The sequence below is a fragment of the Diadema setosum genome, unplaced genomic scaffold (assembly GCF_964275005.1).
Source record: "Diadema setosum unplaced genomic scaffold, eeDiaSeto1 scaffold_29, whole genome shotgun sequence".
NCBI lineage: Eukaryota > Metazoa > Echinodermata > Echinoidea > Diadematoida > Diadematidae > Diadema > Diadema setosum.
In genome coordinates, this window is record NW_027307655.1 from 267,775 (window position 1) to 281,881 (window position 14,107).

Here is a 14,107-nt window from a genome sequence, read left to right on the forward strand (position 1 = left end):
TGTCACAAATGTACACACTAGTAGTTATGTACATGTATGATGTACTGTATGCATTGTTGTTTTAATGTGTATGTGCACAGGTTGACCAGATTAATGGAGAACATTCTATGTGGTATAGATATAGTACATACAGGCTGACCAGATAAGTGGAAAATTTTCTAGGTGGTATACAATGTAGCTATACAGTACATGCATGTAACAGGAAATACATTATAGCTCACTCAATCTAGAATGATTTCACCCATTCCAGAAAGTTCTGGGAAGTGCTAACATATTTGGCTGAGTGAGGCACTGTCCCTGTAGCCCAATGTGATTGGTAGTTATTCTTGGCAATGATGTTTTGTACATAGTAAGGCAGTGAGTCATCCAGGTTTCCTGGAACTTAGACTGGCTAGTAGGTTGGAGAGAGTTATCGAATGTGCTAGAAGGGGGTGAATGGATAGTATATAAGCCAGAGAAATTCTGCAGTAGGCAGAGTACCCAACACCTCTGCTCTGAGAGTTACGTCACTTCTGGCTCTGAAGCGACTTGTTATAGTCAGTCCTGTGTTACCTGCTGACCTGTTATGTTTGTGGAGATACTTGGCCTGGGAGACATTTTGCCTGCAGAGAATTAATGTGCCTTCATTGGACTCCATATTTTAATGTCAACGGACATTGCTACGGCAAAGCTGTGACGGGCTGGATTCCTAGCTGGACAATATAAAGTGAATCATCATTCAACGCATCGACTGGACGTGGTCGTTGGATTCTGCACATTTTGCTGGGAACATTATACTGTGGATCTATTGTGGACATATACCCTGGAATTATAACGCGGACTATTGTAACCTGTGCCTCTGGATTTACGTCGCAGGAATCATTCATCGGTGCATCGCGGATCATTCATTTGTGCATCGAACATCGTATCTGGACACTATCAGGGAACTGTAGCGACTTTGTGATAGTTTGGACGCATGTAAGTGATTCCATTACCGATTTGTAATTGTTTCTATTGATCATTGTTGTACTGATATGACACCGATTACTAGTCTGTACCCACAATATTACTGTTAATAAACCGCCTGAATATTAGTTGATTGTTTCTTTTGTGCGATCATTCTCAGTGTGATTTTGGTCGTAACAATATATCCATCACTTAAAACCCACGTCACAATGATAAAGGTTCTACAAAAACTTGTTAGCACATGGGTAGACTGCATTGTTGATCCTGCATCACAAAACCACCATAAGTCGCCAGACATAGATTTTAATTAAGGGCAGATTCTAAGAGAGAACACTCTAAGCTTTAAATTATGTATAATCTATAAAAGTGGAAACAAAGCACATACTCGGGAAAGGTGTGAACGGAGAAAATAGACTCTTTAACTGTAGGATTTATTCAAGCGCGTAGTCTTTACCAAGCCATGCCAGTTGTGTGACAAATGGAGCCCAAACAAATAAGGGTTGTAAACCTTTGGAACAGCAATTAAGGCATTATTGAAACAGGATGAAATTAAGCAGGCTCTATCAACTCTTTCTGACAATGATTAATGTCAATTTTGCCAGCAGTAGCATTTTTTCCCCAAAAAGTAATTAGAGTAAAGAGTCATGTGCAAAGGATTTCCAAGAAATCCAAGGAGGCTTCTGTATCATATCTTATCATACTACTCTACAAAAAAAAAAAAATCCAATCATTTTATGACCTCAAACTTTAATTTGAGTACGAGAAGAACAGCTCTTTCAGGAAATATGAAAATGTCAAGGTTGACCCATTTTAAGTTTGTTGAGACCTCATGTATATCAAGGGGTGCAGCTTTTTGTTCGTTTTGTGATTCACGGTCACATTTAACGTTATCATGACTGATTCGGAAATCCAAACAAAATCTATGTCGGAATGAAATCTCTCTCATAAAATTTACCTTTTGTGGCGTTAATGGCTCCGCCTCTTCATTCTCCTGGGACTTTTTGTAGACTGGAATTTCATGAAATGGATTTTTGCTTCCCATGCCGTAATCAAATATTGATACCTGTAACAACAATGAGTGCATGTACATTTAGCATTTACATTGATGCTATGTAACACTAAAGTAAGTGTATTTAACAAAAATAAAACACATGCCTACTTGTCATACACATACATAAAACATGAATGCATGCATTTTTTGCCATCTTATTGGTTGAATTAAAATATGATATTTTCACGGAGGTTAGAGTGAAGGATAAGGATTATGATAATGCATGTAACTCAATTTTCACAAAAGTGTGGGTTAGCACTATATTGCACCGACCCCTGCATTTATATATGACACAGAACATGGAATAAGTGCAACCAAGAGTGACCTTTAGGTTGTGTAAATATCTCATGTACAGGCTCTATGTTTCTTTTTATAGTAATAGATAAGATTCATCTTTTCGTCAGCATTGGTGTACAAAGATCTAGTTACACCGTTCGATTCGTATACATACCTCTACGAACAAACGATCCTTGTTCCACACTTGCTTGTCTTCAGGTTGGGCGTTATCGTCTGCAACAAGATATTTTCTTATTTCCTTCGGATCATCCGACCGTACCTATGAGGAAATAACGCCATGAAAAGACTAAAAATCTGACCGTTTGTTTTTGAATTTTCTCCGAAAATACTTTGTTCCTACATTTTATTATTTCGAGGATTCCTTTGTATTTAAAATGGGAAAGAATATGTAGTTTTGAAAATCTTAACAAGGGTTAGTTTTCAGACTGTAATTACAAGGATTTTTTATCCTACGAAGAACAATTCATTTGTTAATACATTGGGGTCTCTCATTATAAAACATGTAAAAGGATAATCCAGTCCTTAAATGAAATGAAGTTTGTAACTGACAGTATACTTTAAGATTTTTAATGTTTTGGTATATGTTTTGGTATATGTTAGTGTTGTCTGGGGTTAATTAAATGTATAGGACCCACATTATCTCTATCTCTTCTTTCTTTCTTTGAAATAACAACAACAACAGTATACACGCAGAAAAACATAGAAAATGAAAAAGAAATATTTCATAGTTTTCATCGAAAATCCTGATAATTATCAATGTATTATAATACTATATGAATTATTATTTAATTGACTATAGAACTATTAGGTTATTTCAAAGGATTTTTTTTTTTTTTTTTGCACATGGGGGAACAGAATTGTATTCATAATGTAAGGCACAAAATTAAATGTCACAAAAAGGACATGTTGTTTTTCATTTGGAACTGCCCTTTAAAGTAACAAAGATAAAAACTTCACTCAGGATTTTTTATTGTGTTAAATTTATCTTTTTTTATTGTCACAAGGAAAGCATTTATGAAGAGCACGCAAGAATGACAACTGGGTATTTTTTGCATCTTTTTTTTTTTACACGTGTGCCTTCGAAAGATAAAACGTAGTTGTGCACTCATGTCTAAAGTTTACCTTGATATTGACCTACCAGGTTGATAGTAAATTACCTCTTTTGTGGTCTAAAAGCCATTACATGTTATTCAAGTGTTCTTTGAGAAATATAATCTTGAAAAAGTTACTTTCTTTTATCTTTTATTCTAAGTATGGCTTACACGCTGAATGGAAATTAAGCTGACATAAGTAAATATCAAAGACATAATATAATATGATAACACGAAATCTGTTTCAATTTCTTGAACTCATATTTAAAAAATGACACTTCTTGACAATAAGAATACGAACGGGTAAATCACAAGATTAATATGCAGCAAAAAACTTGGATAACCTAATCTCATCAGATTTTGAGATTAAAAACATTATTTAAAATTTGATAAGATTTCGAATGAAGATTAGCGCTAGGAAAAATAATCATCCAGAAAAGAAAAAACTGTATCTTCAAAAAAAAAAATCCAATGAGGTTCGTTATTCCAACCATAACCTTTTCAAATTGGGAAGTCGAGGAAAAAGACGTATTTCGGTTGAAAATTATGCGATGTGATAAATGTCTAAAAAAAAAAAAAAACAGAGCTCTGTTGGAGAGGAGGTTATGAGACGAACTTTGATTGTAATTTCACTTGCCCAAAATAATATGTAAAAAAAAAAAAAATCAAAGAATATCAAAATTTGATCATACAATTTTTAGATAAGATATTTCTTGTATCGCGCATCCTCTGGGTAATACATGAAAACAACCCTAAAGGGAAAAAAAATGCGTATTATGCTCCTAGTATTTTCGGTTTTACAGAGCATTTTTGTTGTAATATTTTTTCATTCGGTAGGTTGGGGATATTGAGTCGGGGGGGGGGTATAATAATAACGACTTACGTTGGTAGTACTTCAGTATTTCGCTTGAGTTATCAAAGGAAAGGTGAAAATAGAAAATTAGACCGACATTTCATAACCCATTCCCCTCACCCATCCCCTTCCGTCCACCATCCACCGGTCGTACCTGCTCTGGGTCTGTACTGTATTAACTTGAAACTACACTCACCAATCGACATACTCATAGCAGCAACCTTTATCATTACCCTAGTTTAAGAAAAAAAATGTAAAGATCCTTACAACGGCGCTACATCTGCAAAGTTTGGTAGAAATAAGTCATGAGCTTTTCGGAAATAAATGTTAAAAAAAAGTATATTCTACTCACGTCAGACGCGGGACGATTAAATGTTCTTATTAAAGAGAATGTTATTTTACGTTAAATGTCACCTACTTTGTCAGTCTAGAATATACGTGACCCGGCATCACAAAACCAAATGTCGAAAAACCATTACTGAGGGGTCAGGGGCAGATTCCGAAAGAACAGACTCTAAATTTTCAAATGGTGCATACCTCACAAATTATGGATTTTCTTAACTTTGATAATGAAAAGAAAGTACACACTCTGGAAAATTGTTTACTGGGAAGGTAACCAATGTAAACCTAAAGGCCTAATTCTCATCAAGAAGTGTACTGAAAGGGACAAAAACAAAATGTAAAACTTCGTAATGACAAGAATATATATATATATATATATATATACATATATGAAGAGTTTGTTTGCAAAAACCGATAAGTCCATTTTTGAAGATTTTGAAGTACGGTATCTGTCATAAAATACAAAATAATACCTTTTAAATGATATATTGGTCACTACACATAAAGGTACATTTTTGAAATTATGGTCAAAAGAAGCAAAATTTTTCTTATTATTCTCTTTATTTTTCTTGACCTTTAATCGCAAATATCTCCATTTGATAAATATGGACTTATCGGTTTTTGCAAACAAACTCTTCATATATATATATATATATATATATATATATGAAGAGTTTGTTTGCAAAAACCGATAAGTCCATTTTTGAAGATTTTGAAGTACGGTCTTTGTCAAAAAGTACAAAATAATACCTTTTAAATGATATATTGGTCACTACATATGAAGGTACATTTTTGAAGTTATGGTCAAAAGAAGCAGAAATTTTCTTATTATTCTCTTTATTTTTCTTGACCTTTAATCGCAAATATCTCCATTTGACGAATATGGACTTATCGGTTTTTGCAAACAAACTCTTCATATATACATATATATATATATATATATATATATATATATATATATATGTATATATATATATATATACATATATATATATATATATATATATATATTCATGACCATATTCATGACCTCTAATAGCCTCCCTCCCTTCATCCGGATGTCCCTGGTATGAGTATGTAATCTCGGCATGATTGTTTTTAAATATAGTTAATTACATGGGGAAAGGGGATTTCAAATTCATCAAATATCCTACACAAGCGCACAGGAATCACTTATTACCAACGTTATTAATATTGCAATTGTCATCTAGATAACATGCATTTAGACGTCCACGAACGTCACCCCCAAACCACCTCTACTGAACACAGATAGAAAACCTTTCGTTGAATCCTGGCACGGTACAGGCAATGTTCATTTAGCAAATCATCAAAGAATTATGAGCACAGACAAGCTGAAAAGGAGGTGACGTGATTACTCTAAAATTGATAAATTGGGTGAGCAGGTTCATGTTTAAATCATCGAGTCTCCCAAATCCTGCCAAATCCCTTATCCCTAGAACCGATCCCGACATGTCCGGGTAGGAGAGGTCGGACTGTACTTATAATTTTCAAAGTAGTAGTATCAACTTCAAATATATATATATATATATATATATACTCCTAGATGGGTCATTTGGAAGACATTTCCATTTGTTTTATATGCAAATTTTAAAATACATGTTCAATGGCAATTTACGCAATGGAGACACGAAAATTGTCTCCTTAATGACCAGTTGTCTCCCTAATGAAGACACTTCCCCCCAATATGTCTCCCTAAGGTGCCAACTAGGGATATATATATATATATATATATACATACATACATATATATATGTATATATAAATATATATATATATATGCTCTTATTTATGCGGCGTCAAAAATATCTCGGAAAGTGTTTAATGTAACTCGGAAATGGCGCCAGCTGGGAGTCATCTCAATCCGAATGAAAGCTACTCGGACTTCCGAGTCAAATGATTTCATTCGGATTCCGAGTCATTTTCCGAGTCATTTCTGTGGCGTCAAATTAACTCGGAAAGTGTCAAATTTGACTCGGAAATTGGGTCAGTTAGGTGCAATCTATTTCAACAAAATGACACGGATTTCCGAATCAAAAGATCACAATTTCACTCTGATACGGTGTCGTTTCCCACATTGTAAGTAACCCATTTTGGTGTAGTAATGACTCGGATTTGGTGTGCACTTTTCTAGAGGAATGCGGAATGGAGGAATACATAGGAGTTTTCATCGGTGAGTACCCACCTCATTCACAACACTCATATAAATAATTGCCTCAAACTTGGTCTAAACAGTCAGTTTTATTTAGGGCAAAATGAACTTTCGACACGGACACATTGACTGGTAATGCCGTAGCCGTAGGCGGCCGTACGGTAGCTCGAATTAGCAATCAAGATCGTATGTGTATTTTATGCATGCACAGTGGAGGTGTAGCTAGGTAGGTTCACATCTATTGTAGATTGGTTCTAACGTATAGCATATAGCCCAGGGCTACGTACAAAATGTGTCCGTGTCGAAAGTTCATTTTGCCCTAAATAAAACTGACTGTTTAGACCTATATATTCCTCCATTCCGCATTCCTTTTGAAAAGTGCACACAAAATTGTCCATCTTGAAGACAAAATGTTGCAAGACATCTCGCGGCCGCGGCAGATCGTCGAGAAAGGACGCTTTTTCTTTTCGCGTGGGTACTACGTCACATAGGACACATAACATGTTTTGACCAATTGTAGCGCGCGTATGTCATGTACACCGCGCTTGGTATTTCTGATGTGACTCTGCGCAGGTGTAAAAAGTCCGATAACCAAAATGATAACTCGGATTTGAAGTACACGATTGGTGTTAAATTTACACGGATCGGAGTGAACATTTTTTTTGCTCGGATTCAGAGTTGAAATTTTGACTCGGCAGAAATAAGAGTGTATGTGACCGTGCACCACAAAACGAACAAAAAGTCGCACCCCTTGATTTTTCCGTGAGGACTCAAGAAAGGTGAAACGGGTCAACCTAGTCAATTTTGAGTTTTCCATGTTTTCCATGTTTTCAAATGCATACATTTGTGTTTACCTCGCTTCGTGTGACAAACGATCAGCTTTATTCTTTCATATTCTACCACGATTATGAACAGCTTCCGTACTATTTCAATATTAACTTGTCGTGAAGTAACTTTGTAAGGCCTAGACCCTATAGTCAAAATACCTCAGGCTCTGAATCCGAAAGTTTCGCCGAAAGGCAATAGATCTATTTGTGTTCTGTTGGATAAACGTCAGGTTGTAACATGTTAGACCCTATAGGCCTACTAGATCTAAGTCTAAGTTTAAGACTTGTCTAGACAGTAGCGTTTGAGTCTTGCGTCTCTTTTCTGACGTTAGATTTAACGTTAATCAGAACTTTCATGGTCCGTATACCGAAAGTCTAAAGAAAGATCTAGTGTAGGACTAGAATAGGCCTAACGATAGGGCAGACATGTTTATAAAACTAAGTAAGAAGTCTAAAACTAAAACTTAACCACTTAGAATCATAACAGTTTAGCGAAGTGTCAATGTTCAATCATCTACTCCATACCATACTGTCTTAAAATTAAATAGCTGACAATAGATTATGTGAAAAACAGGTAAATGGACAAAATAAAGACAGTTAAGAATAAGTTGTATCTTAATTCTTATCTAGACCCTAGTAAAACTGGGTTGCGTAATGTTGCATGTATGATCCTATGCTGCATGCTACAACTTACAAGTAAAAAAAGTTAGGCCTAGCCCTACATTACAAATTTACATGACATAAAAAAAAAACTTTGGTTCGATCCAGAAGGAATAGGCCTAGAGAGCGGATGTAACTGCGATCTAGACCTAGGCCTAGATGTATTTTTTCGAATTAAAGAGTCCTGTCTCGTGTAGGGCTTCATAATAGACTAAACCTTCTAGGCTATTTTTTTTTTCTGTCAGTATCGGGCATGTATAGCCTGAGGCTGTGGACTAGTGTAGCCTGCTACGTAGCCAGCCTAGAATAAACGAAAAACTAGTCTAGATCGATCTAGGTCCTGACATCCGATTTAAATTTATTTTAGTCTAGACAGACGATCTAGCCTAGACTGTACAGATCTAGATCTAGATGCTAGTTAGCGGCTAGGCCATGTAGCATCACATTACAGCCCTGGCAAGCTTCATATTAAACACGTAACGTTAGAGCTAGATCGGTCTGGGAATGTTTTAATTTTTAGGTTTGAGCTGCAATCTGAAAAAGCAAAACGTTCCAAGAACGATTTGTTATTTGTTAATGTTATGAAGCCTGCTCTGTAATCAGGGCATAAATGGGGTAATGGAGGATGCATCCCCCATGGCCCAAGGTTGAGGACCATGAATACTTGTACAATGATGTATACATGCATACATAATTATGGCAGAAGATGCATTAATCATAGTCATCCCGCTGTGAGTGTAGATACCGCGTTTTTCCTTGGGGAAATTCGTTCCATTGTAGATACTGCGTTTTTCCTTGGGGAAATCAGTCAATTGCATGGGGTTCCCCCAAAGTATCTACATTTCCATAAAAAACTTAAAAACAAAACAAAAACACAAAATAATATTTTCCAGGAAAATTGGTAGCTAGATAGACTAAAATTTCACAATGAAGGAATTTTTCAAAAGAGTATATTTTCCAGGGGCTTTGGCAAAAATATAGAATGGTGAATATCTCGGTTGTTGAGAAATAGAGCTGGATGTAGATACTGCGTTTTTTCTTAGGGGGCAGAATGGTTTACATCCTGTTTTTTGTCCCATTCATCGCACAGCTAGCACGGTTTGGTAAAGATTAAACGCTTGAATAGAAAGATAGACCCTGTACTTCAGAGCCTCTTTTCTCGGTTCGCATTTTTCCAGAGTGAGCGATTTCTTTCCAATATTTAGATAGGTTAGGAGTGTCCATTTGAATTCAGTTATACGTAATTTTAAAGCTTAGAGTCTGCCCTTTTAGAATCTGTCCTTAACTAAAAATGTGACCCGCTACAACAAAATGATCCTAAAGTCGGGAGAGGTCGATTATTTGAAAATTGCATGGTATAATCCCCTAATCTTTCTGCTTTAAATTGATATATAACACATTTTATACAAATAATCGGCTGCGGAGATATCGATGTTTAAAAGAGAGCATGTCGAGACGTCTGGAAAATCACTTTTTCGAGAAAAGCGCCCTATAAGTCTTCCTTTCGACGCAATCGCGATCAACACACGCAAGTCAGTTTTCACCTCTGGACAATAGAAGGTAAGCCCTAGCAACCCCCGAAGAGTTCATTCAAGCACATCAGCGTCGGCGGTCTCCTCACCAACCAATCAGTGACCAGGATGTGAGAAGCGGCTGAGCATAGCGCACCCCGCCCGCACGCACCAGTCGACTGGGCAGTGTGCGAGCTTCACGCTTCGGTCAGCAGCAAGCAGCAAACTGACCAATGAGATCACTCCGGTCGTTGTTAGGGGCGGAACCTATCTGTGGCGCTCAATCCAAATTTTCGAACCAGTTTCTGCTTCGTTGAAACGCCAAAAAACATGGCTCAGAAAAACGCTATTTTTTGGTCTTTCCTTTCACCATTTTGCTTCAAAATTTCGACAGATGATAGAAGACATGTTAGACTCCAATACTATATCAAAATCAGAAAATCGTAAGTTTTGACCAATCTTAATGCTCTGACTTCAAACTCGATTTTCACGGCTTCGACCGTGCGCGACTTTAGGACCTTTTTGTTGTAGCGGGTCACAAATACATGTCTGGCGACTTTTTGTTTGTTTTGTGGTGCAGGGTCACATATATCAGTCAAGAGTGAACTGTGCATTTTTTTTTTTTTTGGATGAAAAATAACAAGGTTATACATTGCGTATTGTATAATATACAATACGCAATAACTTTTTTTTATATTATAAAAAAGTTATCCAACTTTTTAGGGCTACTCTTTTAGAAATGTCAGCTATAGAGAACGATATGTTGTTTGTGAAGAAATTGGAACTCTTACTCTTTCCAATGTTACCTGATTTTGTAGATAAATATCATTCACGACTCAACACTGTCATGAACTTTAAAGACTGCATTAACAAATTGCTCGTTTTTTTCAAGTTTGTGCGTTATTGTGAAGGAAGTGTGCATGTAATACTGCATGGATGTGATCTGTCCTTGAAAATGACCCAATCATTATGCCAGCCGGGACGACTGCAAATTCGTGTTTCTCTGAGCCTTTTTATGCTATATAACCTTCAATGTGGCCGTGTTGTCGATAACTTGGTCCTTCCCATAAAAAAAAAAAAATCGCTATCATTATATTTTTCCTCTCTCTCTCTCTCTCTCTCTCTCTCTCCATATTGAAGACATGATTTGGCGCTGCCCCGTAAATGTACAGGTATGCTAACCTGATAACATTAAACTGCACATTACTTGAATCTGAAACCATTCTGAAGTAAATAATTTTCATACAACAATAGATATTGTATTCTTAAATGAATCCCGCAAGAATTGGAACAATCATCCCCTAGCATTCCCACTGATTCCCACTGATCAGTTAGTTGCTATCCCCTTTAATACTAATTTTGGAGTTTGACTGATGGAGTGGATGGTGGAACACTTGTTACCTTTCCCTTTGCATGCGTGATCTCTATTATACATTGGTAAAGCTGTCTTGAGTAGATTCGTCTGATGATTCGTTGGGCTTTCTCCATTCCCGGATTTGTGGATTTTGATCCCATGATGTCGCGAGTGATGACATCGGTCGCCTTGCAGAATGCTTCCTCGTCTTTCCAGCAATCTAGAAGGTTAAACATCCTTCGCAAACAAGGCACCCAAGGAGAAGGACAAACGATGGATAGCAGTTATGATATGTTTACGGCATATTCAGTTATATTACGATACGGTTTTACATACAAGAACCCTCTTTCAAATATGGGGCGAAAAGATATTTCCATTTCAGTTTTGGTTTATTTTCACTATCAACCTTGTTAAACCAACCATCAAAGAAAGTATATTACATGTACTAATTAGATGGGGGAAATGAGATATTTTAGAAGGTAGGGCTGGGGTGAGAAATGAAGTAGGAGGTACAGAAGGAAGAAATAACGAGTACCCGCATAAAAATGACATTGAGTAGTGACGGTTACATTTATATCATAGAGTGCAAGAGCGAGCTATGTATCTTTAAAAAAAATAGTGATCATGCATATTGAGGTAATGACCTGGTCTGGCGTATATTCATTTCGGCGCAAACAAAACGACAATTTATGGCCATGAACCATAAAACAAACGAAAAGTCGCACCCCTTGTTTTTAAGTGAGGACACAAAAAAAGGTGAAATGGTTCAACCAAGCTAATCATGAGTTTGGCATATTTCCTGAAAGAGATATCCTTCTTCTGCACTATTTTAAGTTTGGGATCTTAACATGAATGGGAAAGTGTGTTTAAGATTTTTTTTTTCCTACAACCCTTTGATTAGGGGAATGATAAGGTATGTCTTAGAGGCCACTTTTCATTTCTTAAAATCCCTTACACACTCTTTATTTTCAAGTTTAATAACTTTTAAAAGGAGTGCGCTATCTTTCTGAAAGTCAGCATAAGTCGTGGGCAGAATGTGTTAGTAGAACATGCTTAATTTCAGCTTAATCTGATAATCCCTTTAATGATGTTGCTCCGGTGGTTTACATTCTGTTGTAAGACGGAAAGATGCTACCCTGAACACTGATTCATTTAGAAATCCAGTCCACCCCAAACCCTGTTTACAATCTCCGCAGTTTCAAAGTTCCTATATCTTTTCATTAGCAATGTCATTGAACTTCCTTGTAAACTCCTGTTTACAATTCCCACACTTTAATAGTTCTTATATCCTTTCATTAACAATGTCATCAAACTACCAAGCAAACTTCCAATGTAAAAGCCCACCATCACAATATACTCCTTCCTCTAGTAATCCGCAATGAACTTAATACTTAATCCTTTCTTTTGTTCTGTAAGTAATTTAGATTCCTGTATTTACAGTTCCCACAGTCAGTCCTTTGTCCAGTTCTGCTACATCATTGTAACCAAAGTAATTCTTTCATCAAAGACCCATCTCAGTATCTCACATGGTTAGATGGATCATTCTGGATTTCCCCCTCTTGGGGACAAGTCCTCACTGGTGATACTCCCTAGCCATATCCATATGGCTACCAAGCGAAATAAGGGAGTCTGCGTGCATAATATACACTTGTTGTTATTCTATGCTGGATACATTTGTTGTTATTCTACGCTGGATACATTATAGATTTTACCAAAATGTGCACTTGTCTAAATTGCATATCATGGTATGAACCTGGTTTTCCTTCGCATCTGAACGTAAGAGTTGTGATTGTACCACGCTACATCACCCGACAAGGGACACACAATTCACACTCTTACACTGTGTTATGTCACTTTCATGGCACAGCTAGCACAGCTTGGTAAAGATTAAGGTCTTGAATAGATCGTGTACTTCAGAGCCTCTTTTCTCAGTTTACACTTTTCCAGAGTTTGTGCTTTGATTCCAGTATTTAGGTCACTGTAGGTAGGTGAGGGGAGTCCATTTAAATTGAGTTAAACATCATTTCAAAGCTTTGAGTCTACTTATTCAGAATCTGCCCTTAAATAGAACTCCATGTCTGGCGACTTTTTATTTAGTTTTGTGGTGCAGGGTCACATGTAGGTTGTCATTAATGTCAATGTAGACTAGTTAGATATTTTTTTTTTCACTTACTCTAATGAAAGCTGTGACGAATATGTGACATTCAGATCACAGTGTAAGTTTGATGGCCAGACAATCAGACAAATTGCCTATAGTTGCAACACAAAAATAATACACATACTGATCATTGATTAACGGTTACACACCAATTATATAATACGAGCCAAGAATTTGTTTTGAAGCCCAGCTGCTAGAATACAGACAAATTTGGTGGGGGGGGGGGGGGGGGGGAGAGGAGGTGGGGGCAAGATTTGACATCGGCGGACTAATTATTTGAAATCGACCAGAATTGATGAAGCGCTTTGTGGAAAGTTGTACGCGTATGAGGTATTTGCTAAGATGTTTTTGCTGCCAAGTATAGAGTTATTATCATTATATGTGACGGTTTTTGTTATATTAACTGAGAGGAGGCTGTACATTTCATTGATTGAACAGCTGAAGTACAAGATGAATAAGATGCAATTCATGTATTTTCAACGATTTATGAACATGAAATGTGTGAAATGTGTAAACGAATTTCCAAGTTAAAACAGATCGAAGAGCCATCTTTTGTATCTGTAAATTCCTTTCAATATATAAATATCGGACCTGAGCCATAACAAGCAGTTCATAGTTTGAATGTGACATAATAAATGTGTGATTAATAAAGCTTGAATCGCATATTGGATGGAATGAAAGACTTCATAATCTATAGTTTATACACATTCTGTTTTCTGTTTGTTTGTTTTTTTTTTGTTTTGTTTTGTTTTTTTTTTACAGAGAAAACAGTATAACTTTCAATGTCTTTTCAGCAAGGTAATGATACATTTTGAAGGAATGCGTAAGTCTCCATTTTCCAAAGAAGA

General features: G+C 36.4%; 1 protein-coding gene across 1 annotated transcript in view; it reads right to left on the reverse strand.

The window, feature by feature from the left end:
• The window catches only part of LOC140245756 (deoxynucleoside triphosphate triphosphohydrolase SAMHD1-like), a 56,353-nt gene that overhangs the window by 2,260 nt on the left and 39,986 nt on the right, over nt 1–14,107 (reverse strand). Inside the window, exons 9-11 of the mRNA XM_072325280.1 lie at nt 11,149–11,338; nt 2,448–2,552; nt 1,901–2,008 (exon numbers count right to left, since the gene is read on the reverse strand). Of these exons, the coding sequence (XP_072181381.1) occupies nt 1,901–2,008; nt 2,448–2,552; nt 11,149–11,338 (403 nt within the window). The remainder of the gene's footprint in view (nt 1–1,900; nt 2,009–2,447; nt 2,553–11,148; nt 11,339–14,107) is intronic.